Source organism: Phacochoerus africanus, chromosome 13 (genome assembly GCF_016906955.1).
Source record: "Phacochoerus africanus isolate WHEZ1 chromosome 13, ROS_Pafr_v1, whole genome shotgun sequence".
NCBI lineage: Eukaryota > Metazoa > Chordata > Mammalia > Artiodactyla > Suidae > Phacochoerus > Phacochoerus africanus.
The window spans coordinates 38,433,390-38,460,708 of record NC_062556.1 but is presented as its reverse complement, the minus strand read 5'-3'; the positions used below and the strand labels follow the sequence as shown (position 1 = coordinate 38,460,708).

Genomic DNA, 27,319 nt, shown 5'->3' with positions numbered 1-27,319 from the left:
TTTAGCATCAACTGACATCTAATTAATAAGCCTTTAGTTACTTGTTAGATGCTGCCAAATCAGTTCCAAGGACTGTGGGAAATGCAAATTGTTTTAGCGAAATTAAAGGCACAAGAATAAATAAAACTAAGTTTACTCTAGGTTCCACAGCTGAGGGAGACAGGATACAAGAATTTATATGCATTGGCTCTATCTTTAATTTCATTTTTATAGTGATAATGCACAATTGTCACCTAATCCATGTATCCAATTGATTTTGAAGCTCACAATAATTTCATAATGAATCAGGCATTATTGTTTATAATTTTAGAGATGAATTTCTGGTATAGAGATATTAGATAAGACCCAATATCCACCACCTGTGATGACACAGATATTTGAACCTTGGTGCTGAGAGGTGAGAATTAAACCCTTTGGCCCTCATTACCTTGCCTCTCATGAGAATGTTTCACGCATATACATAATTTGATTTTCGGTTATTCCCAGGTTAATATTTTTAAAGGACTGACTCACAGGATATATTTAGGGAAAAGGGAAGACTTGTGAAGGACATATTTCAGGACAAACTAATTTCTTTTGCTTCACAAAGTTTTATACCATGTGACCTCATATTCTTTTACTCATGGAGGCAAACTCTTGCAAACCACTAGCACATTGAAAGAGAGTAGTTAGTTTATGACAACAATATGATTTATTTGGGCCATGCAGAATCAGTTTGATCTCTGGACCAACTGGAGATTGAGTACCAGATCAGTCATGTGGGTGCTCCTTGCCTACCACAAATAAAATCCCAGGACACTAAGGCTCAGGTTAATTCCCTGGTTGGCAATATCCTAAGTGTTGTCACACAGCACTGCTTGAATGGTTAAGTGCTATTCATGTGACTCCAATGGGAGAGGACAATTGAAATCTTGTATCTTAGCTCATATGCCTTTTTCTTTCATTGATTTTGATCTGCATTGTTTTACTGTAATAAACTATAATAATAAGTATTAAAAATCAAATAGAGTAGTATTTGCTTAGTCTCCTTCCTACCAACTATATAATAAAATGCAGTGGCTTTCTCATATAGGATGAAGGGTGGTAAGCCTAAATACCAAACACACTCCTGATAGCAGAAGGGCAAATCATGTCCTTCTTGTTGCAGGGTTGTTGTGGAAGTTTTTCCTTAGCATCCCAAGAAAACAAAGTGACTTGGTGTGACTATTCCAGAGTTTGCTAAGGCAGATCTTAAGCCTATGTCTCCAGCTTTGTATACAGAATTGTCTCAACCACTTGAAAGATAATTATATTGAGAGATAATTATGACTTCCTTGGAGAGAAAAATTAAAGGGAGGAAAGAATCTCTGTGGAAACAAGCCCTCTCTGAAGGTAATGCAGTTATTCAAGTGAGAAATGGCAGGTTTTAAACTGAGGCAGTGTGCTTGGGTGACTGTTGGAGAGGAATCGTTTTTTTTTTAATAATTTTAACAGCTTATTTTTATTTAAGTTCAATGTATTTGCTTTTACCTATAAAGTATAACAATTGGATAAAATTTCATGACTTCTTTGTCATTAATTTTACCCATAATAGTATAATTTCATGAATTAAAATGCATTCCTCATCTGTGGAATCGCCCAGGTATCAGTGGCTATTTATATAATATGTAGAAGACATGGGTGTTAATCTCAAAGGATTTATAAGTGGGAAAGATGAGAAGCCCTGGGAATATACAGCCAACAGAACACCCAAGGGGTTACATACGTGTAAGTGGGAAAGAATGGATAATTATGTGTTTAAGTTTTAACCATCCATATGGTTTAAACCATATGAAGATGTAATCAAGGTAATGCAGGAGGAATATAATTTTTTTTGTCATGGTATTTAGAGTAGACTATCTAACAATGAGAGAAGTATAGGGCTGGTGCAAACAAGGCTTTTAGAGATTTCTGAATGTGAAGCAACCAGCAACTGAATAGAGGTTTGATAGAGTAATGATAGGAATGAGGTACCTAAACATATTACAAGGAAAAAAAAAAAGCCATGGCTCCCATCAGATTTCTGAATAGGAGGTGGGAATGATCTGCCAATTTTGCTTCATTACAGTTGTAACACACATCTGCTTCAAAGCTATTTCATTCTAATTCAGTCCAACCCCATGGACACAAGATCACGTAGTTAATCTATTTCTGTGAATTTTTTTCTCAGTATCTTTTTAAAATACTTGTGCTCATTAGTAGCAACCAGAGCATTAACTGTAACAATTGTGAATAATATGAGAGTGACCTCTCACTGAAATTAGGTATTCTTTGATTAAATACATGTAACAGGAAATGTGACCCTGTAGAAAATACATGTAGTATTTCTGTACAATGATCATTCTTAGGTACTATTTTTTTCTAGTTAAATTATAGAGCAAGAAAATAGAAGACATCCTTGTACTTCTCTAAATACTGGCTTACTTAATAAAAGAATATCGGAAATTTAACCTTGTCAGCTCTGATTGTGGAATAAACTGACATAGTTTAATTTGACACAAATATTATCTCTGTCCTTAACATTCTGGAAACCTATTTTTCCATCTCATTGCCTAAAAACAACTCTCCCAAGTCCCAAAGATGTCATAAATGCATTTAAACCTTAACCCGTGGAAGAGGGAAGCAATCTGTCACAAACCTGAAGATCAGGGCTTATCCTTCTAGTATTTATAGCCTTGCTTTCTGAATAATGATTATTTCTCAGCAAAGACCACAAAATCCAACCATGCAATGGAGTGGCACATATTTCTCACGCAGAGAAACTAGGGACCACATTGTAAAAATACTCATGCAGGTTGCACTACAGAGACCCTACTTGTTTCGTTGTGCAGGATGTGAGTAATGTAGATTTCTAGTGAAAGCTACCATTTATATCATAATGAATAGACTATATTTTATGAGTTTTACTAAAGGCACAATATTGGTAACTTAGTCAAAGTGGAGCTATTGACATCTACTTTCTCAAAAAGGGAGTGAGAGATAACAGACGTTCTAAACATGTATGTGGGTTTGAATTTACGTATTTTCAGTGTGAGGAAGTTTTCCAGATTGTGATGTCTGTCCCAGAAATATTGGTAGCAGGTAGAACTCTAGTACGTAAACCTGTCACTCCCAGTTACTTGGTGAATTGTATTAATCTCAGTGTTCTGAATAATTTGACTTTACAGACAGCATATTTCTGTATGTATAGAAATTCATTCTATTTGTGTAGGAAATTTCAGAACCGTTCACCTTGCAAGTAGTTTTTCTGTGCCATCCTTGCCCTGTATATTATTTTACCTTTTCAAATGTTTTTGTTCCATAGAATGTCCAGTGGCTACACATGCACTTTATTTTAATTGGCACATATAATTTTATTTCATTTTGGTCATGTTTGTGTTAATTACCACTAATAATCTAAAAGTAATTTCTTCTGTCTAAAACAAATAAGCTATAGCTTGAAATCTTCTTTCCCTAACTAAAAGCATTAAATCATGGCCTAATACTGAGGAGCTGTGTGAATGTTGGCAAGTCACTGTACCTCTCTGAGCTCATCTTACATAATGAAAATGATGGGAATGAAGGAAATGCTCTCTGCTATCTCTTGGACACATCTTGAACACCTACTCTTATTTACAATATTCATCAATATATCTACCTTTTTCCATCTTGTGAAGAGGAGGACATGACAGGATAATGGAGCAAGATGGCACATGTCTAGACCCAGTGCTGTTCTCTCATATGCCAAAAGGAAAGCCAAGCCTCACATGTTTTGTGTGGTCTATCATAGTTTGCTGCTCTACTGCATAGTATTCTGCTCAAACCTCTCCTGGCTTCCTTCTTAATGGTAAGAATCTGAAAAAATATGAATATATACATATATATATATATATGAATGTATATATGTGCATATATATGCATATAACTGAAACACTTTGCTGTACGCCTGAAACATTGTCAATCAAGTATACGTCAATTTTTTTTTTAATTTAAAAAATAGGAATTAGGGCAGAATTGTAACCAAAAAGTAACCACTCTTTTGTAGAGCAAAACCCCATCAAGTGTATGTATGTGCATGTCAGTGATAAAACTTTACCATACCTGATGGACCAAGATAGTGAAACAGAGGAGAGAGAGAGTTAAAACAGTCCAGGTGGGGGTTCCCGTCGTGGCTCAGTGGTTAACGAATCCAACTAGGAACCATGAGGTTTTGGGTTCAATCCCTGGCCTTGCTCAGTGGGTTAAGGATCCGGCGTTGCCATGAGCTATGGTGTAGGTTGCAGATGTGGCTCGGATCCCACGTGTTGCTGTGGCCCCGGTGTAGGCCTTTAGCTACAGCTCCAATTCAACCCCTAGCCTGGGAACCTCCATATGCCATGGGAGCAGCTCAAGAAATGGCAAAAAAAAAAACAAAAAAAAACCACAGTCCAGGTGATTCTACCAGTCATTCCTCCCGGCAGAATGAACTGATGCCCCTGAGTAAATTGCTGTGGGTTACATGAATGTCTGCCCCCTAGTTCCCTCATTCCTCTAACTTGAGCAACTGGACATGTGGAGTATATTTTAAGGGTAGTTCTGACTATACCTAAAATTTACCTAAACACTCACTCTAAAACCTACTTAAGTAGGTTGTGTAGTAGACGCTGTGCTAAGTTTCAAAAATATGTTACAAAGCCAAACAGAACCAATAGGAAGACCTAAGATAAAAATCAGTTCATCATAAAAGAATCTCCACACTGCTCATGAAATCTGTGCTTTAGAAGCAATAATTCAATTTATAAGAGAGAAGTCAAGAAACATGGAAAGTTATTAGTTGGGGGGTGTGGATGGAGGCTCTCATCTCTTCAATTCCTTAAAATAAAATCAAGCAACTCTTGTTTCTTCAGTGACACAATAATTCAAAGTTTTCTTATTTTATCACTTGTGTTGTTGTTATTATTGTTACTATTCTTTTTGCTTTTTAGGGCCTCATGTGTGGCATATGGAAATTCCCAGGCTAGGGGTCAAATCAGAGCTGCAGCTGCCAGTCTATGCCACAGCTCATGGCAACGCTGTATACTTAACTCACTGAGCACACTGAGTGAGTCCAGGGATTGAACCCGCATCCTGCTGGATACTAGTTGTGTTCATTACCCCTGAGCCATAATGGGAACTCCCTATTATTATTATTTGGAATCTCTCTACACCCACGTACACATGCTTTAATTTTTCGCTCTTGCCTCAAAATGACTCACTGTTCTGGAATTTCTTAGTAATTTAATCCATCAAGTGCAAATATAAGTAGTTGATTAAAGTGCAGACTCCCTTTTGAAGAAAATCGTAAAATAGCTCCTTTCCTGAAGTTAATTTTTGAAGTAAAGCCAAATGTTCTGGAAAGGTATTAGTTGGGGGTTGTGAAGACTCTTATTTAAAATGACCATTAGAAATATACTTCCTAATTTTCCCACATAAACCGGTCATCAAACTCAACAGAAGACCAGAGGGCACAAAGACCAAGGATTTTACGTGTTTCGATGATTCATTCTATGTATCATAATTAAGATCTGCACTGCTATTCTTGAGAACACTGAATATGTTAACTCTTGGAAATGCAGTAATTCTTTTCATCCTGATCGTACTTAATAGTTCTGTTAAAACTATATTTTTACTTTCAAAAATACAAATCTAATGTATTGTAAATCATAATGGAGGAGTGTTCCTGTTAAGTAGGATTGGAAAGAATTTTTTTTTAAGGGAAAAAAGCCAGAGAGCATTACTAACATAAAGATTTTGTAATCCACTTGGACATGAAATACATAGGGCTTTTTCGTATGTCCAATGTTGTTAGCAAAACTTAGAATGAACATATATGCATATGCAAATGAGATGAAAATGTCCATCAAGTACTAACTATGAAATCACTGGATCTACTTCAAAAAACTTCATGCTATTGGCTACCAGTGTACATCCTTTCCAACATGCGTATAGCACACTTTCCTAACTGAAAATACAAAGTTCTTGAATTTATAAGGACTATATACCATGCAGTCACCAACAAATCTACTGTTAAATAAGCACAAAAAATGTGACCTATGCCTTGTTCTCTAATGATATGAAAGAAGTAGATGGTTCAAAAAAAGATGTGTTGGTACAAGGTGGTAAATCATAAGCAGGGATAAAGTTGTCAGCTTACCTCAAAACCAGGCTGTTTTCTAGTCCCTAAAGCTCACTAAATGATGCCACTCAAGATGAACTTAACTGTGTTAGAGTTTTGATTCATGCTTTTAAACTCTTGGACAGTGTCTATATGTGAATTGTGGCAATTTTCAAGATCAATTCTGATCCTCCCAGCCAAAATGGTCACAGGTTAATTTACATCTGTCATTGGGATAACCAGAGAGAATGGAATGGCTTGGCTTTTCTCCATTCATTTGGTACATTTTGTTAGGTACTTGAATACCACAGCTCAGGAATGTGTTCTCATTAAAAGAAAAAACAAAACAAAACAGTATACCCTTCAGGACAACAGCACAGATAATATGACATCGGTTTAATATCAATTCCAAATAACAATAATAGTCACAACATTCATACTCTCCAAAATATAATGTATGGCCTTAATGCAATTTAGGCCATTTTTATAAGTTTCCCTTATGATTCAGGGTTAGTAATAGTTGGCAAAGAAGTAACATCATAAGCCTGGAATATTCTTAGTCCACTGGTACTACGGCGAGGTACAAAAGACACTGCGGTGTTGAACTAGTGATAAAACAAAGAAAGGATAACAAGAAAGGAATGTGAACCACAGTGAGCTACAGTGAAGAAATTTTAAACAGCCTCAAAGTAAAGAAAACCCTAAGTAGTAATTTCAAGTCTTAGAGGAGATTGGAAAAGACACATAGAAACTCCTTTTCTTGTTATGAAGCAATTAGAAAGAAGACCTTTAAAAAAAATAATGCTCTATATGTTTACAAACACAACCTAGAAGAGAACATTTTAATTAAACAGACAAATGAGAAGGCCTTGCATTTTATGTATTGACTTGACCATCTTAGGAATTCAAAGGACTCTGGGACAGGCAGCTAGCCAAACAACTCACTTCCAAAGAGCATAGCTTCTAAAATAGTAGTGATGACCACTAACCAAAAGTAATTTATATAGGTGTTCTTGTCATGGCTCAGTGGTTAACAAACCCAGCTAGCATCCATGAGGACGTGGGTTTGATCCCTAGCCTCTCTCAGTGAGTTAAGGATTAGGCATTGCCGTCAGCTGTACTGTAGGTCGCTAACTGTAGCTTGATCCTGAGTTGCTGTGGCTCTGGTCTAGGCCGGCAGTTACAGCTCCAATTGGACCCCTAGCCTGGGTGCCTACGTATGCCGAACGTGCAGCCCTAAAGAGACAAAAAGACAAATAATAATAATAATAATAATAATAATAATAATAATAATAATAATAATTTATATAAATTCAAATATGTTGTCATTGTCACATTGACTTTTGTCCATGATCATGCACATGGATACTGCTTTCAATTCTAGATGTTTATATAAGGAAAATAAGTTTCATTGTTGTCATTTCTAGTTCTCTTTCTACAATTAATTAGAATATCAACCTCTCATTCCCTGTAAATAAGCAGCTTCGAAAAAATTCACTGAATCTTTTATCACAAGCAGAAAAATGTAGTGGCAAATTAATACCCTGCATCTGAGGAAAACCTTTGGTATGTCTTCTAGTTTATGTCTTTGGCTTTCTTCAACTTTATGTCAAAGAAGTTGAAGAGCAATTTGTAATCATTGGTATATATTTATAGCTTGTTTCAGAAGCCAACCAGGCATGATGGTGTAGTAAAGCCAGGTATATGTTTTGAGCTCTGCATAAAATATTTGTAGCATATTTACCAGAGAGGAGAATACACTTTAAGTGCTGTAAGGGTAATTTCCAAGAAGCAATGCTTTTGACTTATTGAAAAAGGTCCTGAAAGGGGAGGGAATTTGGCTCAGTAGCATTGCATGTTTGGGGGGAGGGATTGATGCTCGAAACTGTGATCTTAAATCATATACTTTATGCAATAAGCCATTTCATCTTCTCTCATCTATGTCAACTTTCAGTTGAATGAGGCTTAGAGAACATAATTAAGACCTACATAATGTAGTTATATTAACTAAAACAATGCTGCTATCAATTTGGTAACCATAACTAAGATAGCAAGCTTATGAATAGGTAGACAGACAGATAGATAGATAGATAGATAGATAGATAGATAGATAGACAGACAGATAGTAGACAGATATATACACAGATGTTCTCCAAGAAATAACTCCAAGTAATTGATTAATGATAACATGGTTGAAAAATATGCTCTTTGTTGGAGTTCTATTTACATTCCTTGCTGACAGGGAGAATATTCTGTGGTATTTTTGCCAGATAAAAAATACCTCTTAGTGACTGATTTTGAACTAAAGCCATACCAATTGTTTTGGATGACAACTTAACATTATAAATCTTGCCAAAGGTTCACAGATCTCAAAACCTTTGACTGTCATCTAGATTAAAAAGTAATGGTTCACTGTGCAGTTCACTTCTATTAGAGAGGAATTAACTGACATCCTAAGCAGTATTGTTAATATTTGGCCTGGGCCAGCTGTCTTGTGATTTTATCGATGTGGTAGACTGAGGCACAGAGGCCAACTCAAGAGCTCAAAACTGCAGTCAAGTGCTGTAACCATCCTTTACTGCAGAATGTCAAAAATACATAGAAACTGTGATTTATAAATTTGCTAATAATTTTTACTTCCAGTGAAGATATACTGGGTTAGCTATTTTGTAATCATCCATGTAGACAGAGCACAGTACTTGGTGAGTATATAAAGAAGAGCATATCAAGAACTTTTACTGAAATATTTAAAAGAGAATGAGACTTTCCATTCATTCTTACTAGTGCTCTTTTCATCAGCCCATAAGACTGCTCTGAATTTTTAATAGTATTTATTCTGAGTTATTATCCTAATAATTGGCTTACATTTTATATATAGTTTATGGGAAGTATAGCTTCCAAAGTGATCACACTTGTCTGGCTTAGTAGTAGATGAATGACCTTAAAGGACTTGTTGTGTTTTGACCAGTCAGGCCTTTAGAGTTTGGATTCCAAATGCAAGGTTATCTCAAAGGATATTTATTGGCTTTATAACTGCTGATTATACCAACAATAACAAAAAAATCTATTCCATATTTGCTCTTATATATTCAAGTTATTTTGCCTGCTCCCTCTTTGGTTTCCTGAATAAATTCTTCCAAATCTTCTGTAATTCTTTCTAGATTGCAGTCATACTGCACTTTTCCTTACCCCTTCAGGCCTAGGAGTGATAGGACTTTTTCAGATCCTTTTCTCCCTCACTACTTCTTAGTTCACTTTCCTAGCCCACACTCCACAGAGGGTAGGTCACTTTAATAAACACTTTTCAATTATTCCTTTTGAATGTCATATCTTTCATGGAAAGAACATGCCAGAACATGGGAAGATACCCAAGCTATGACAACTAGTGGGGAGGCATAATTTCACAGTGTGACTTGACGGATGCCTCAAAGTCTTTTCTATATCAAAATCACATTCTTTTACTATTATGATTCAAGCATTCCTATGCATGGATTGAAATGCTCTATAGGGCTCTCAGTAAAGTGTAGCTCTTCTTCCGAAGGATAACACCTAGCATTTTGGTCAATAGCATTATAAGATTAATGAGCTTATCAGAGTAGCCAGCCACCAATTATGCCCAAGAGACAGGTCATTTTGATGAGACAGATTGGAAGATAATAAAAACATATTTAATTGCAAAGGGACAGCAGATCCAGATAGGAAGCAAACTTGATTAGCTGTAACTGCTCTGAAGAAGTTATTGATATAACCCATAGGAAGAAAAAAAGACAATCCCTCAGCAGATAAGGTCAAATTTTGCTTACCATGAATTTTTCTCTCAGATATAGAATTAATGACAGTACCTCCCCTTTATTTTCTTTTCTTACATTCACTATGAAGCTTTATTCTGAGAGCAATACTAGCTCTCTAAAAATTGTACATATGAACATCCGCTAAATCTGGAAAAAATTTTAAGTATTTTTGGTTAAATGTGACAATGTACTGATGTTGCAACAAAATTGTCCTGTTTTAGAAAAATTATAAATGATTCATATTTCACAAAATTATAACGGCCACACCCATGGCATATGGAATCCAAGCCATATCTCTGACCTACAATGCAGCTGTGGCAACGCTGGATCCTTTAATCCACTATGCCAAGCCAGGAATTGAACCCACACTTTCACAGAGAACAAGCCTCTGCAGTCAGATTCTTTACCTACTGCAACATGACAGAAACTCCATTAATGGCAATATTTTTATGATAAATAGAGCGATATTATATCTATTGAATAGTTGGGACTTACGGTCCACTACCAATAAAATAGTGAAATACTGAAGAAATGTAACTTGTCCTCTGTCATCAGAAAAATATAGTCTCTGGCAATAGGCAGAACGGAAAATACTGCCAGAAACCTCAGCAAAATATATATAGATGTTATACAATTCACATGTAATACTTATTATTTTAAGAGAGAAATTTATCTTTCAAAGACCATATTAATGAAGCAATTTCTCTGGATTTGCAATATGCATTCAGAGATAAACATACATTTTAGATTGGAATGGGTAATCCTATGCAGTACCCCAAGAGGGCAAGATTTCTCTCCACAAAACTCCATTATATAGGCCAATTTCAATAATGAAGTAATGGCATTTTCAAAAGTCCCCTTAGGAGATACTTTCAAAATATAAAATTATGCTTCTCATTTTTAGAGTAGTTTTTCTTTACGTAAAACTGAATTTAAGCAATGAATTTCAACAGAGTATCCTATATATAATCTAATGTGACACATTAGCCTCTTTTTAAAATCACACATTTTCCTAAAATCTGTGAAAATTAATTCCATCCCTTAATGCTTGTAAACCGATACATTTATGGAATCGAAACTATTTTTAGGTTTTTAATACAATCCATAATCGTTTCTTTTTTTTGTTGTTGTTCTAAATATCTTCCCATTTACCTGAACATATTTTATCAAAGGCCTAAATCTTGCAGCCTTATCTGCATCTCATTTGAACTCTGCTTCAGAATAAATGCTAATAATTACATTGGTATCTGAAGGCTTTAAAGAATTGTTTTGTTATGCATTCTGTGAACCTGGACCTCTGAAGACATCTGAAGAGATCAGTTAGTGTGAGAAATTATTAACTGTCTGGCATGATGAAGCAGTTCAGGGGGATACAGGAAGTAGCCTAATTATGTTTCACTTTGGGACAGTCCGCTTGCTTGGACTGAAGTAAGATAGCACAGGAGTGCTTTTGAATGGTGCTAGTTTGCACTTACTAATATCAATTATACTTCAGCTATTATCTTGGTGAAATTTTGTGCTATTAACTCTTAACAGTGTTTCTTGTGTACAAGTAACAACTATTTGATTATTGATTATTTTCTGACTGTAAATGACTTGTCACATAATGTTTTACATGTAGTTTTTATGTTAGCTCACTGATTTGGGGTTCAGAATAAACTTCATTTACTCTTCCTTTCAAAATCTATCTAGGAACTATCTATAGTATGCCACACCATGGTAAAGGGTGTTGAGGACGAAGTTACCTAAGAGCAAATTACCTGACTTTGTGGTACTTATATTCTATCATTAAAGCAACACTGCTAACAAATAAGCACATTGCCACAGGTAATAATGAGTGCCACTGAGAAAAATACAGCTAAGTAAGGGAATAGAGATTGACTGAGTAAAGGATATCATTTTGTTAAAAGGTGGTCAGGAAATGCCTCTATGAAGAATTAAATTTGAGGAAACATCTAAATGAAGTGAGGCCAGTGAGAAGGATGGTTCAGGCACAAATAATAGTAAATCTGAAGGCCCTGAGACCTCATTCATCTTGATGTGTTTGAGGCACAGCAAGAAAGTCAGTGTAGCTTAGCAGAGGGAAAATGGGGTAAAAGAGAGGTGGCATAGGGATGCATATATGATGTCAGGGAGCTGGGCAGGAGCCAGATTTTATGGGAATCTCTGGACCATAGAAAGGAGAGTGGCTTTTACTTTGATGTGGTTGGAAGCAGAGGGGTGAAAAGTTCTAATTAAAATACTGTGTTGCGCTGGATAGCTCCCAAATGTATCCACATCTTACTCCTTAACATGTGACTATGTTATCCTACATGGCAAAAGGGACTTTTCAGACATTAAGGATTTTGAGACGAGGAGATTATCCTGGATTATCAACATAGTCACGATGTAATCACAATGGTCCTTAAAAGAAGGATGCAAGAGGGGGTAAAGGGGGTGATGCTACAACAGAAGTGGGGATTAGAGGATGAGTTTTGAAATGGAGAAAGACCCAAAAACTGAGAAATACAGATGGCCTCGAGAAACTAAAGAAAGGAAGGGGAATGGCTTTTCCCCTCAGAGCTTCCAGGATGAAGCAGCCTTGTTAACATCTTGACTTTAGCCAAGTGATATTGATTTTCAGACTTTTGACCTTTAAAACTGTAAGAGAATTTTCTCTTAAGCCAATAAGTTTGAGGTAATTTGTTTCATCAGCAATAGGAAACTAATGTAAGTATGTCAGTTATATAGTTATAACTATATATGCATGTCTCTAGTTAGGGATTGGAGCATAGCATATTACAGAAATGAAAGGAGAGGGTCTTGTTAGGAATAATAGTGGTTTGAGTTAGTGGGTTTTCTGGGAGGGAGATAAACTAAAGAACTTGCTGATTGACTGCATATCTTGAGCAAAAGACAGATGTTGTATTAGTTTTCAATTTTTGAGTAACAAATTGCAACAACTTAGCTGGTTATAGCAATGCCAATTTATTGTGTTAGTTCCCATCCATTTATTATCTCAGGAATCCAGGTGTGCTTGCCATGCCTACGGTCTCATATGGCTGAAACCAAGTTACTGGCTGGACTGAACTCTTCTCTGGAGACTTTGAGGAAGAATCGACTTTTTAGCTCACAGGTTGTTGGCAGAGTCCTGTTCCTCTGATTGTAGGACTGAGATCCCTGTTGCCTGCTGGCTGCCCAGCTTGGGTTGTTCTTTTCAGCAGTTAGAGGCTGCTCTCAGAACTGTCCATGTAGCCCTTTCCATTGTCAAAGCCACCAAGGGCACACAGAGTCCTTCTTGTGCTTTGAATCTGAACTCACATCTGCTATTAGCTAGAAAGAAACTCCCTGATTTTCAAGAGCTCATGTGATTATAACTCGGCCCACTTAAAATTTATCAATATAGTTTAGTTTATTTTACTAAAAATAACTTTATTAGTGGATGAATGTCTTTATTATATCTGTAAATCTTCTTTTGCCATTGTCTTAGTCAATACAAGTTGCTATAACAGAATATCATAGACTGGCTTAAACAAGGAACATTTATTTCCAGTTTGGAAAAGTGGGAGGACCAAGATTAAGGTACAGGCAAAACTGGTGTCTGCTAAGAACCTACTTCCTACTTTTCTGAAAGCCCCCTTCTTGCTGTATCCTCATATAGCAGAGATACCGTGAAAGACCTAGCTCTCTGGTCTCTTTGCACAAGGGTACTAATCCTGTTCTGAGGATCCCACCCTTATAACCTCATCTAGAGCAATCATCTTCCAAGGTCCCACCTCCAAAGACCATCACATTGGGTGTTAGGACTTCAATGTATGAATTCGGGGGGACAGAAACTTTCAGTCCATAGCAGCCATATAATTTAATATGACCAGTTGTGTGATAGCTGATGTCTATAGTCCCAGGAATTTGTGTCTAACAGGTACCAAGGCTGACATCATTTTTTTTTTTCCGAACTGAGCAAGCTGGTAATCAGTGTGCCATGCATAAGAATGGTTAAGTTCAGGAAGAGTAGCAGTTTTGGAATAAAATAGTAAGAATTATGTTACTTTGAAATGCCAATTAGAAATCCATATGATGTAGGATATGTTGATATTGGCACAGGAGAATGAGATGGGGCCGAAAATATAAGCTGGAGGATCCCTAGTGGATATATTTATAAATTTATAAGGCCATGTAATCACATGAGCTCATCTAAGGGAGGTATAATTAAAGAGCGTTGAGCAGTCCAATATTTAGGGGTCTGAAAGATGTCGTGGTGGCTAGTAATGGACTGGAGAAATCAGGAAAATGTGGCAGCACAGGGGAACTTGTTAGAAATGAAATATCTTGAGCTACACCTCAAACCTATAGAATCAAAATTCCTGGATGTGGTCATGCAAGGTATGGGATAAGCTCTCCATCTAAATCTAAAACATGAAAAAGTTCAAGAACTTTAGTTAAGGAGAACATTGGGAAGTTACGTGATGGAGGTAAGTAAGTTCTCAGTGTGTGTGCATCTCCAAGAGGGCCTTGAAATGCAGCAGCAGCAGCATTTGAGACATTGTTAGAAATGAGGGAGCTCAGGACTCCAGATTCACTGTGTCAGATTCTGCATTTTAACAATTTCCTCAGGTGGTTCACATGCACATTAACATTTGAGAAGCACCAAGCTATACTGTACTTATTCAGAGTTATGGTAAGGTTTAAACACAAACAGATATACACACACCCTTACAGATCACATGCGATTATTCCATTTAGAAAGAGTCTTTCAGATATCTTTTTTAAAATGCTCTTTATCAAGTCTTTACATACTTAAAAACTTAGCAAAGTATTTCCCACAAATTTTCCTATGCTTAAAATAACTGGGGTGGGAAGGAAGGAGTTCCCACAGTGGTACCGCAGATTAAGAATCCGGCATTGCCACAGCTGTGGTTTAGGTCCCAGCTGCAGTTTGGATTTAGTCCCTAACCTGGGGACTTCCATATATGGGTGTGGCCACAAAATGAATAAATAAAATTGAAATAAATTAAAATGAAATAACCAGGGACAAGTTTCTATGCATTCTGGAGACCCTGAAAGAATTATCTCTAGCCCAGAGACTCCTGCAGGAACAAGACTGCAGTTATAAGTATCTCAGGTGAAAATTATCATGGAGTACTGGATGAATAAAACTTAGCTTCCCTAGTTTTTTTCCATTCTAATTAAATACACCTGAAATATGGGAAACAGTGGGACTTGTGTAAAGACAAATTACTTTACATTTTATACCGTGTACAAGTCTGGTTTCAGACAGGCAACTGAGAGTTTGAGGAGAGAGATTATATAAATTGCTTCTTTTTTAAGTTGGATATTGGCCTGACAGTCATCTCTAAAGAATAATACCTTAGATTTTCTCCTTAAAATTTGTTGTGTTTGGGGAGTTTCCACAGTAAGTCAGAGGGTTAAGGACATAATGTAGTCTCCATGAGGGTGCAGGTACCTTCCCTGGCCTTGCTCAGTCGGTTAAGGATCTAGCATTGCTGCACGCTGCATCATAAGTCACAGATGTGGCTTGGATCTGGTGTTGCTGTGGCCGTGACATAGGCAAGCAGCTGTAGTTCTAATTCAACCTCTAGCCCAGGAACTTCCATAGGCTACAGATGCAGCTGTAAAAAGAAAAAAAAAAATCTTATTACACATCAAATAAGATTTACTATGGTTAAGAGATGATGTAAATTTTAAGAAATGGGGAGTAATTCAGGAAATATATGGATGACTTTTTGAAATGAAAGACATCAAATGTGAGTAAAAGAAATGGTTAATTACAGGAGAAAATAAATATGGTCTGTAATAATGTAAAGAAATGGTTTCATACCACACAGTTGAAATTTGAGAGTAATTTAAATAATCAATAACATTAGACTGTTGTCACTTGATTGTGACATAAAATACCAATGGAGAATAAATAAAATTATCAAAGATAATTTTCTTTTCAGAAATTAGCTTTAGCAGATGAGAAAAGGCTGCTTATATTCACGCCATGCTGAAGAAAGCTAAAGATTTATAAGGAGGTGCTCTCCATTCTTTCTGAGTGATAAAGTCAGTCCAAATAGCAATATCCTCTCCGGCAGAGAATCTGCTGCTTGGTCTGGCCATGTGTTATTGTATTTGGACTGTCTCCATCTGCAAATGTTTACTTTTCATCTGTGACCATGGAAAAAAATCTGTATGAGGAATGTGTAAAACATTTAATCCTTGTTTACTCGTTAACCAAAGGTTTTGTCAAATCCTGCTGGTATGGGATTTCTGTATTTGTTTCTCAAGGTGACTGTAGATGCATGCACAATGTTGTGTTTAAATTTGAGCTATAAGCTAAAACTCTGATTAAACCATTAAAAATGGTTTTACTTAGACTTAGAAATATAAATACTAGTTCCAATTATCTTTTCATATTCCAACACTTAAATGTGACTCAAGTAATAGACAGCATCAATTGGTTTATATTCTCCTTGCCCTGCCTTGGGCTCCTCACTAGTATAATGAAAATAACACTAAAATGTTTGATTATTTATGGCAAACCACAGTGCTATTTAATAAAGGAACAAGAGATTGGGAGAGGTCATGCATCAAAATCTAGTCTTTTATTCTCAATATTTAGATGAGAAACTAGGAGCTAGGGAATTGAAAATTACTTACATGAAGTCCATGATAATTCACTGGTTTACTGGGGCTCAAATCTGTTTGTTTGCCAGGGCTATGATGATCACATGACTTCAGATTTCTAGTCTAGTTTCGATTTTAGATATTCTGTGTAACAATTTCTTGAACCGAAGGTCAAACAAAAACTATTTAATGATTTAATGAAAAATGTTTTTCCCATAGGTGTACTCAAATTTGCCAGATCTATTTTTAGATTTAGACTGTCCGCACAACTATGCTGTACTATTTTATATACAAATCTGAGTTAAAATGGCAATGAAATTTGTACCCCTTGATTGTTTTCCTGTTTAATAAGAGCAGAGTAATACTTGATATTTATTCCCATGTGACACTGATTTAAAACATCAATTAGACATAGAATAATGTAATCTAAAGTACAGGTCATGCATCAAAAGGGAATATGGGCAGTGCTGAATAGTCCCCTCTGTTTCCACGCCAGCTCTCAAATTCAAGATTAACTTTTACCATTCTTATATTAGAGGCAAGTTAATCAATTTGATTTGTACCTGCAACAGTTGGATAAATATAATGTGTGGAGATAGTAGGGGACCTATGAAGTAACTTTACCTGACATTCTTTCGGATCCCTGTGGATTTCCATAAACATTTATGTTCAGTTTTCAATTCAGGGTAATCCACAAAATTGACAAGAAAGTGTTATGCTGGCACATCTTGTCTCACAAAAAGAAATAAAAAGTATAGAAATAAACCAAGGGTAAACATGAGCCAGTAAAAATGCTAATTTTTTGTATTGGTCTCCTAGAGATACTAAAATTATCTATAAGTGTACTGGGTGAGAATATTTGTTTCCTTGAAATTTTATTATAGGAAGACTGATTAAGGAAGGAGCAAGTATGAAAGTTAAGATAGTTTATGAATAAATTCATAGCAAGTGCAAAGTAAAATTATATGATAAAAGCCGACTTAAAAATGGAAATTTCTTTAAAACAAGTAAAGACATTTTATCATTGGCCTAGAGATCAGGTAAAATGCTTCAACCAAGTCCAAATACGTGGATGCACCTTTCACCTAAAAGTGTTTAGTGATGCACAACACTTTGAATAGGATACTAATGCTACCTTTTAAGGTATCTTTTCTGGAGGAAATACAGCAAAACTGGAATTTAACAAATGTTTTGCATAAAATGATGATAAATGCTCTTACCAAACAAAGCCTATTATAACATGACAACCAGATGTGTTTTACAAGGAAGAGGTATTTTTCTGTAATAACAATTGAATGAAACAAAAAATTGAGTGAGATGTGTTGAATTTGAACCGTGATATAAAAATGACTTATCTATTTTACAATTCAATGTTGGCAGTCTGTTTGGTCTTCTTTTACCCAACAGTAAAAATTCCAAGGAAAATTTATTCACATAAAAATCCAAACCATCATACAATACGAAACCAAACCAGAAATATGAAGTCTCATGACTTTTTAAAAGAGATACCATCTCACACAGTCAGAATGGCCATCATTAATAAGTCCACAGATAACAAATGCTGGAGGGGGTGTGGAGAAAAGGGAACCCTCCTGCACTCTTGGTGGGAATGTAAGCTGGTACAACCACTATGGAGAACAGTATACAGGTACCTTAGAAAACTATACATAGAACTTCCATATGACCCAGCAATCCCACTCTTGAGCATATATCCAGACAGAAATTTCCTTAAAAAAGACGTTCTCTGCGGTGCTTTTCACAATAACCAAGACATGGAAACAACCCAAATGTCCATTGACAGATGATGGAAGAAGTAGTATATATACACATCCATTTTTACTCAGCCATAAAAAAGAACAAAATAATGCCATTTGCAGTAACATGGATGGAACTAGAGACTCTCATACTGAGTGAAATGAGTCGGAAAGACAAAGACAAATACCATACGATATTGCTTATATCTGGAACCTAATATATGGCACAGATGAAGCTTTCCACAGAAAAGAAACTCATGCACTTGGAAAATAGACTTGTGGTTGGCAAGGGGGAGGTGGAGGGAGTGGGATGGATTGGGAGCTAGGGGTTATTAGATGCAGACTATTGCTATTGGAATGGATAAGCAATGACATCGTGCTGTGTAGCACTGAGAACTATGTCTAGTCACTTATGATGGAACATGATAATGTGAGAAAAAATAATGTATACATGTATGTGTAACTGGGTCACCATACTGTACAGTAGAAAATTGACAGAACACTGTAAACCAGTTATAATGGAAAAAAATAAGAATCATTATATAATTTGAAAAAAAAGGGTGTTTTTAATCTTTGGACATAAAGGGTTTCAAATCATCAGATTGGAAAGCAGGTGGACAACAGGCCAGAAGGTACTTGTTAATTACAGCACCGAGTTTATCCATGAAGTAACAATTCTGCTTCTGGGTGTAATAAAAAAGAGAGATCAAAGCTTATGCAAGGATCCTACCATTTAAGTATAGCTGGAGATCCATTAAATTGGATAGTTTCACATTTTAAACCTGCATCTCTAAAGTCAGCAATTCAAGCAGCTCCCTGACAGCTGTTGATGCCTAAATCATATGAAAAGTATTTTGTTTGGTTTTGAGCAGGAAGGTGAGTTGGGCAAAGATGGAGAGTGAAATACATTTGGATCTGATAAAAACATTAACTGAGATGACTTTCAAGAAGCTTTTTGTTATGTGTCTTTTTTTTTTTTTGTTTGTTTTCAACATTTAAATGCAGAAACAGATGGCTTGGACAGTTCCATCAAGCACTTGTGTCTTTATACATTCAAAAATCAAGAGGTATAACCAAACTCATAGATTACAGATTGTGAAAAGGAACAAATAATTTAGTTTTTTTAAATAAATATTTCACTGTATAATTTTAAAATAAATGTTTTTCTTTCTACCAGTTCATGACACAGACTTTAACAATGCTTTGAGAAGCACTGTTATTTCCCAAAATAAAACTCACTGTGTGTGTGTATTTTAGGGCAACTACCAGAAATTATAGATAGGTCTAAATTAAAAAAGTAAAAATTTCCCTATTTAACATCATGTTCCAAAGTATAAACCTGCCCAAGAATAAAGTACATTTTCAAAATGGTGCAGCTAGCGTACATAAGCAAATTGGTGTAAAGTATTTAATATATTTTTTTTCTTTTATATTTTTTAATGCTGTCTTGCCCAGTTCTGTGGTGCTAGCTACATGCTGGTCAGTTCCCCTCCTTGAGTAAATCTACTTCCTACCACCTCCCTTCTAGAGCTCTCACATTTCTAGGTCATTATGTACCTGCACTAATTGCCCCAGGCTCAGGTGACAAATAATTTTAGACAGCCCCTGGGCCCTAGAGCCTGAGAAAATTATTCAGATTAGTCAATCCACAGAGAGCCCTTGCAATCTAGCCAAGCCCACCTTGCTGGCCATACACAAATTGCCCCCTCCAATTCCAGCTTGCTGTTACCTTGTTTCTGGTATGACGCTCTGCGTGGCCCTGCCTGGAGGACTTTTCTGCTTTAGACTGTAAGTAACAAAAACTGCCTCTGTTCCAAGCATCATCACTGTGTTGTTTCCCACCTTTTGGTGGATCTTTAAATCTTACACAGTCAGCTACTTAACAGACTTCTCTGAGAATCTATAGAACTTCTATATATCTATGTATAAACTTTATCAAAAGCCTTTAAATTTATTTACAAGAATGAATCTCAACTACAATTCTCAATGAGCGATTCATATTATCTAATGGAAAACATCTCTTTTTTTGCAAGTTAAATATTTTGTATAGCACACACAAATTTAACTATAAATGTCTCAAATTGTCAGTTATCTGTAAGAACTTTCAGAAAAACGTGAAAATGCTATAACTTGGAATAAAGTCCATCTGTTGCCTTGTAAAGAGACAAGACTCCCTAAACCTTGCCTCCTGTTCCTTCTCAATGACACCTCTTTCTCCTCTCTTGGTTAGCTAGTTTCAAGACAATTATTTGTTTCCAAGGATAGACCAAAAGCTCCTTGAGGAGAGTGCTGACATCTGCTTTGTTCACCGTTATATTCCCAGTGCCTGTCACAGTGTCAGCATAAAGTACATGCTCAGTAAATATTTATGGAATAAATAAATGTTATCTGTTCTGAAAAACAAAGAATATACTCTACTTGTTAAAATGTGTCACTCAATGCCGATCATTTAGGGTCCACATATACTTAAAGATGCACACACAAATTTTGTTCTCAATCCTTGGGTGATATTCTTAATTTAAAAAAATGGCAATGTATACTGGATAAGACTATGTAAAAATAACCTTACATATTCTCCCTTTCTTAAGTACTCAATAAAAACTTAATGCCATTAATATTTTGAGGTAGCTGATTTTGTTTTTTCTTTGGAGTTAAGAACAATAAAAGAAAACCTTATTAATGGCTCTGAAAAACTAAGAATTAAGGATTGTTTATAGACCTCAAAATACACATCAAATTGATTATTATCTCCACTGATGTCAAGAAATGAGTGAATATATTTAACAGAAAAGTTAAATAATTCATTTATTAACTGTCGCACAGTATACCTAGACATAGAGATTTGTTGTTGAGGAAGCTTTTGGTGTGATGTTTATGAAATCAGCAACTTCTAATTACTTAAGTTCTGCCTTTTAAGAGGAAGATATTGTTAATAATTTCTCAGAACTTTTTCAACCTCATGAAATTTTAATTAACAATTAAAAGTGTATCATCACTATTGCTTAGCACTACAAGGAATCAAAAGACTAATTAGTCATTTTTTTTCCATCAACAAATTTTAAATTTAGTTGAGAGAAAATAAAAATAAAAATATATACTCATGAATGTACAGAATCTCCCCCAAAAGATAGTAATGTCATTACTATAAGGACTGAGTGAGCTTAATTAGGGAATTTGTTATTAATTAATAAGGGAAGATGTGTGGAAATCTTCTAGGTACATATAAGATATGACCTGGCAAAGATATGGAAGCTTGCTGTGGTACGTAGGAAGCAAGCTGCCCCCCCGAAAAATCGGTAATTAAATGAAAACAGGCCAAACATAAAGCATCTCATAGGTTTGTCATCCTGATGTAAGGGGCATGGGTTGGTTTGAGCAAAATGTGTTAGTACTGTGGATACAGAGTCATTGAACAACACCACCAAAGTGAACCTAAAATGAAGAAATTATTTTGAAGTTTTAAAGTAGGGGCAGGAGGGCCCTAGTGGTTTAGTGAGTTAAGGATCTGGTGTTGTCACTGCTGTGGCACAGGTTGTATCCCTGGCCTGGGAAGTTCATGCAGAAGTTCATGCTGTGGGCATGGCCAAAATAAAATAATGTGTAGGCAGAATTCAGAGCACAGAGGAAGTTTCATAGAGAAGGTTAAATTAAATATTCTAGGAACTAAGTAATCATTGGAGGTTTATGAGAGAAATAGTTTTTAAGTGATGAATATGTGTTTAAACAAAATAAAATTATTTAATTTTGAGAGGATGGGAATATGAGTCAGATGGGAAAGAATAAAGATGAGATTAGTTTGAGTTTGTATGTAAGAGTACATTTTAGGCACTTTTTTTTTCTTTTTTTTTTTCACTTCCAGTGTCCATTCTGATGTTGCCAATGGATTGAGGTCTCAGGTATTTGAACCAAATGTTATTAACCTCAGCAGGCATTTTTTAAGAAGCAATAAATAACTAGACTATTATTATGACAAAGAGATGTTAATATAAAATTTCCACAATTATTGGCACTTAAAATTTTAGTGTGCTAACTTAGATTTTAGCAAAGACCTAGATTCCAATTGTTGGCTATTTTAATTGTTGATTAGGCAAACTTGCAGGGATGTTTTCCTCATTTTCTTCTACAGTTTTATTCTGATGACTCTCTGCATTTGAAAAAGCTTTATGCCTCGGGCATTCTTGCCTATCCACTTAACCTCATTCGTAAAATCAATTCCTAATTTTCAAGCTATCACTTATCACTTGACTGTTTAATCAAGAGGAAAAAACAACAACCTAAACACCCAATCTTTTCTTTAACCATTTGACTCTTTGTTTTTCAGAAAAGAACAAATATCCTCTTTAACTAATCAGAGAAAAATTTACTTTTTAGATCTCCTGCTAGTAAAAACATAAATAAATAAATAAACAAGAGAGTAATATCTATGGTGACTTTTTTTCCCCCTTTGACTATTAAACTCCACGTGATCCAATCTGCAATTTATCTAAACTTTCACTCTGTTGAAATCTGGGTTATTTAATACACATGGAAATCCAGAAAATAGGTTAAGCTTGAAAAAAACCACATGATGTCTTTGGATGTAAATGCTGTGTTTATTTCTTGGATTTCACAATGCTTGCCACTGACCAAGTGTGTCTTTAGTAATATACTTTAGTTAAAATATTTAATTGATTATTTAATTTTTAAAAATTCTGCAAAACTATTTTCATGTGATGTCATATAAAAATAACATATTTATATAGAAAAACATTTTATATAACCATTTACAGTATTTATTTTTAATATTGTGTTTAGTGCTTTTTATATTCATGGAGTTTTTACATTAACATGTATTTCAATTTTGTATAAAAAATTTACATAATTTCCTAATTTCTCATGGATATGAGGTTTTTGCTGAGAAGTAGGACACATCAGCACTGATACATATGTCATGGAAAAAGTTGATCAGAAAGGATACATTATGGGTATATCTGTTTAACCTATGCCTATCTGTTTGTCTAACAGTCTATTTATTTTTCTGCCATTATATTTAGATACAGACAAAGACTTAAGGAAAAGGGATAATTCTTACCTCTACAGCAAGTGGTAACATACTCTTCCTATGTTATTCTTAAAAGGATAGGAGGTCATATCTGAATTGCTTAACTTCATATAATTTTCAGGAGAAAAATGAGATCACTGATGTACTTTTTCTCTAAGAAGATAATTTCAAATAAAAACTCTAACTGCTTTATTTTCTTATTTTCTCTGTCTCTTGTCCTTTACAGATGGGCCTCTGGGGCCCCGAGGACTAGCTGAAGCTACAGAGATGTGCACTCAAGAGTGCTTGGTTTTGGGCCACTCTGATAATTGTTGGATGCCTCCCAGCTTGGGTCCATATCAACACCCTAAATCTCCTCTCTCAACCTTTGCACCCCAGAAGGAATGGGTCAAGAAGGACAAGCTCGTGAATGGGCACACCCTGACCAGAGCCTGGAAAGAAGATAGCAACAGGAACCAGTTCAATGACCGGAAGCAGTATGGGTCCACCGAAGGCCATTTCAACAATGGCAGCCACATGACAGACATTCCTCTGGCAAATCTGAAGTCTTATAAGCAAGCAGGAGGTGCTATTGAGAGTCCTAAGGAACACCAACTCTAAAAAAAATTAAAATAATTTAAAACTAAAAAGGCTATGTGGGACCTAATAACTTTAATCTAAATAGACATGCCAATACCGTGTGTGTCAGAGCTTTATGCATTCAATAGATCTCTACAACTATGCCCCTATAGCAGGATTATCCATAACTTTATGTTAGCACCATGGAGGTTACAATGTTTTACCATATAAAAGAGAAGATAGTTAACTAGCCATTGTGATTTACTAGAATTGATTAAACTCTCCCGGAGATCTCTCCATTGTGGAAATATCTTTTTTCTTTTAATTGCATTTTATTTTGACCCTGGACTGCTGCTATGAACAATAGAATATGCATTTGGAGAGTAAGAAAGTTCCATGGATTAGAGTGACTGGCAAACATACCCAGTTAGAAAATTGTGCTCTTTTTGTCATTGATCTGTGCTGGGACTGCTATACTTGACATTATATTTCAAACGAAACAAAAAAATAAGCATTAAACCTATTGTGCTGTTAACAACGTTAGTGGACACTTGTTAAGTCAATCAGTGTTAAAGTATTTGTAAATAGAAGCAAGTTATTATTAACAACTTTTATGTACTTATATCGTTCACCTAAAAATGTCGTAGCATAATTCTGTGTTTTATGGTACTTCTTTCCTTTTATTTTAAGTTGCCTCTTTGTTGTTATTTTTGTTGTTTCTTTCAGTGAGGTGTTTCTGCGTTAGTAGTCTGTCTTGACACACATTGTTCAAAAGATCTCAAACACTTGTGTTTAAAAAAAGGTTCTGGAATCTTGCTTCTTTTATGATAGCTTCTGATGCTGAAATTCTATAAAAATGAAGATAATAATGAAAAGTTTATATATTAAAAAAGGACTTCTGCAAAAGCTTGGAAATTCAGAACCTGTTTTCTTGACATCCTTATTTTCAAAGTAGGCAAAAGCCAAATCACTTAATTAGTAGCATTACGTGAGATAGTAATGGGAAAGTGTTATCCTTCAGAAAGTGATATAATCTCCTGTACTTGTCACTCATGCAAAACTAATGTTTTAAAATTAGCATATATTGAAGAAAAATTACTATTCAAAACTAGTTACAATTGGGCAAGTGTGTGTCTGCAACTTTGTTGAAATGACAGTTTGTGTTGATCTTCATACAATAATGTTGTTGTAACACAAGTGTTAGACCATAGCCACAAAATATTTAATGTGTTGTGCCTTCATGATGTAACAGAACATTCTCCAGGTAGGCTAGTTGGGGGAAATAAAGGGATAAATCTCTAATTATTGCTGTTTAACTGTTTGTTATCATAGTTGGTCAATGCCTGGCAGGTACCAGCATCTTGTCACTTAGGTCAAGCCAACAGAGTGACAACTAATGTTAATAAGATCTCAGTTGCACGTGCAAACAAATCCAAATTTGAACATTCTTAGGAGGTTTTTGTTAAGGCATGACAGGTGATTTAAACAAATAAATAGCATGCAACAAAATGTCTTTATTGAAAGAAGTGAAAGTTATCTTAATGCCACGGTTCAACATCAGTTTAAAATTATAAAAAATAAAAAATACAAAAAAAGGTTTGCTAATCTGATAGTTAATTTGTTCTTACCAAAAGTAAAATTACTTTGTAAATAGTAATTCACATTTTTCCACAGTATAATGGAAAATAATGGGTAGGGGTGCATTACTTATTGCAGTACATATTTGTCAGTTTGTGAGGGGTGTTTGATGACTTTGACAGAATAAATATCTAAACAATTATCCTTGTTACTGCTTTGCCAGTTCTACGTTATTTACAATTATTCAGCTCTTGCAATAAATGTTCTGAATTCCTGACTATAGTGTGTTAATTCTTGGTCAACATCTAGAGTGATGATTTTTTTTACCGTAACTGTTAGACAAATATATGTTGATAAAACTTAACTTTTAATTAGAGATCAAGGAAGATTTGTTAGGGGTTTAATACTTATGTTCTGAAATTATGTTTCTGAGTAAGAGTTAAATTTCCCTAATGATCTATGAAATCATTTTCCACAGAAATTCAAGGAGAAAAGTTGTTTCACTTCCTAGTCAAGATTAATGCAAGTTTCATCAAAGAAAAATCCCTAGTCAGAAACTGGGCAGGTAACACTGGTTAGTTAGTGAACTTGCCTTCTTGGTGCTTAGATTTCATGAAACACATTCTCAAATATTTCATTGCTGGCCATGGCAGAAGAGGGCTTTTCGGGGATTAAGGAATTGAAACAAGGGCCAAGACTTCATCTATATTTTTTTTTGTTTTTGTTTTTGTTTTTTTTCCTTTTTTTTTTTTTTTTTACATTAGGAAAATAAGCCCAGAAATTGCCGAGAATAATGAGACACACTCACACACATGCCATGTGTTTATATTGTGAGTAATATAAACTGGATCAGAATCTTAGGGTAAATAAAAAGGGCTGGATCTTCCTCTAGAGCTTTTTTGAGAATTAAAATACAATACTCAGGAGATAGTGACATGGCAGTAAAGATAAATGCTTGGATCAATGGCTGTATGTGAGGCCCTCACCCATTTCCTCCGAATAAGCCAGATTTACTGGCTTATCTAGTAGCCTGAGATACCACTCTCCTTTCCTTCACAGGGGCAGAGCCTGCCCTAGGACACAGAGAATGACTGAATCCAGAGAACAGGCCACTCTGGGGAAAAATAAGAATCCATGCCTGAACAATCCCTTCCTCCATTTTTTTAACCAATTGTATAAGTCATTCCTTTCTGCCTGGAAGAGTGCCATGGTCAGAGAAATTGAAATAATTATTTTCACACTTTTCCTTTCCCAAAAGAGTAGAATAGAAATGCCTTCCTCCAAAGAGAAGTTTGGAAAAGGAACTCCCCATCTCTACCATATTTCTTCTAATAAATATGACAATATCTACTCTTACAAAGGCATTCAGATATATGCTTTGTAAACATTTAAGATCAGTAACATTGCAAACCAAACTATTTTACCAATCAAGTATATCATGCATTCATAGTGACAAATCTAAATATCACGTTAGTTTATTTAGACATTAAATAGTACAAATCATTGCTTACCTGAAGATCAAAGCCTCTTACATTTCATAGGAGAGCACATTTATATGAAATGTATAAAAATTATGAATTTTAAAGTGATTATCAAATATTTCAATGCTATATACTACAAGTTTTCTAAGATAGGGCTAGACATAAACTTTACAAAGCTAAATATGAACTATTTGAATGAACATTTCTACACATACACTAACATGAAATATATATTTAAATAATATTCATTCATTAACAGACAACTGAGTAGTCAATTGGCTGCACTGATGCCATTCAGCAAATCTCATTCAGCGTAGAGTGGTGCTCCTTTCCCCCCACCCCATTGTTCCTTAGCTAAATTGAGAAATGCAGCTGAGGCC

The 27,319-nt window shown here is 35.3% G+C and overlaps 1 protein-coding gene across 2 annotated transcripts in view; it reads left to right on the top strand.

The window, feature by feature from the left end:
• Window positions 1-25,735, top strand: part of PCDH9 (protocadherin 9) — a 941,799-nt gene extending 916,064 nt beyond the window's left edge. For both annotated transcript variants that reach the window (XM_047755990.1, XM_047755989.1), the window contains one exon: window positions 23,549-25,735. In XM_047755990.1, the coding sequence (XP_047611946.1) occupies window positions 23,549-23,922 (374 nt within the window). In that variant the 3' untranslated portion in view covers window positions 23,923-25,735. The remainder of the gene's footprint in view (window positions 1-23,548) is intronic.
• The last annotated feature ends 1,584 nt before the right edge of the window (window positions 25,736-27,319 follow it).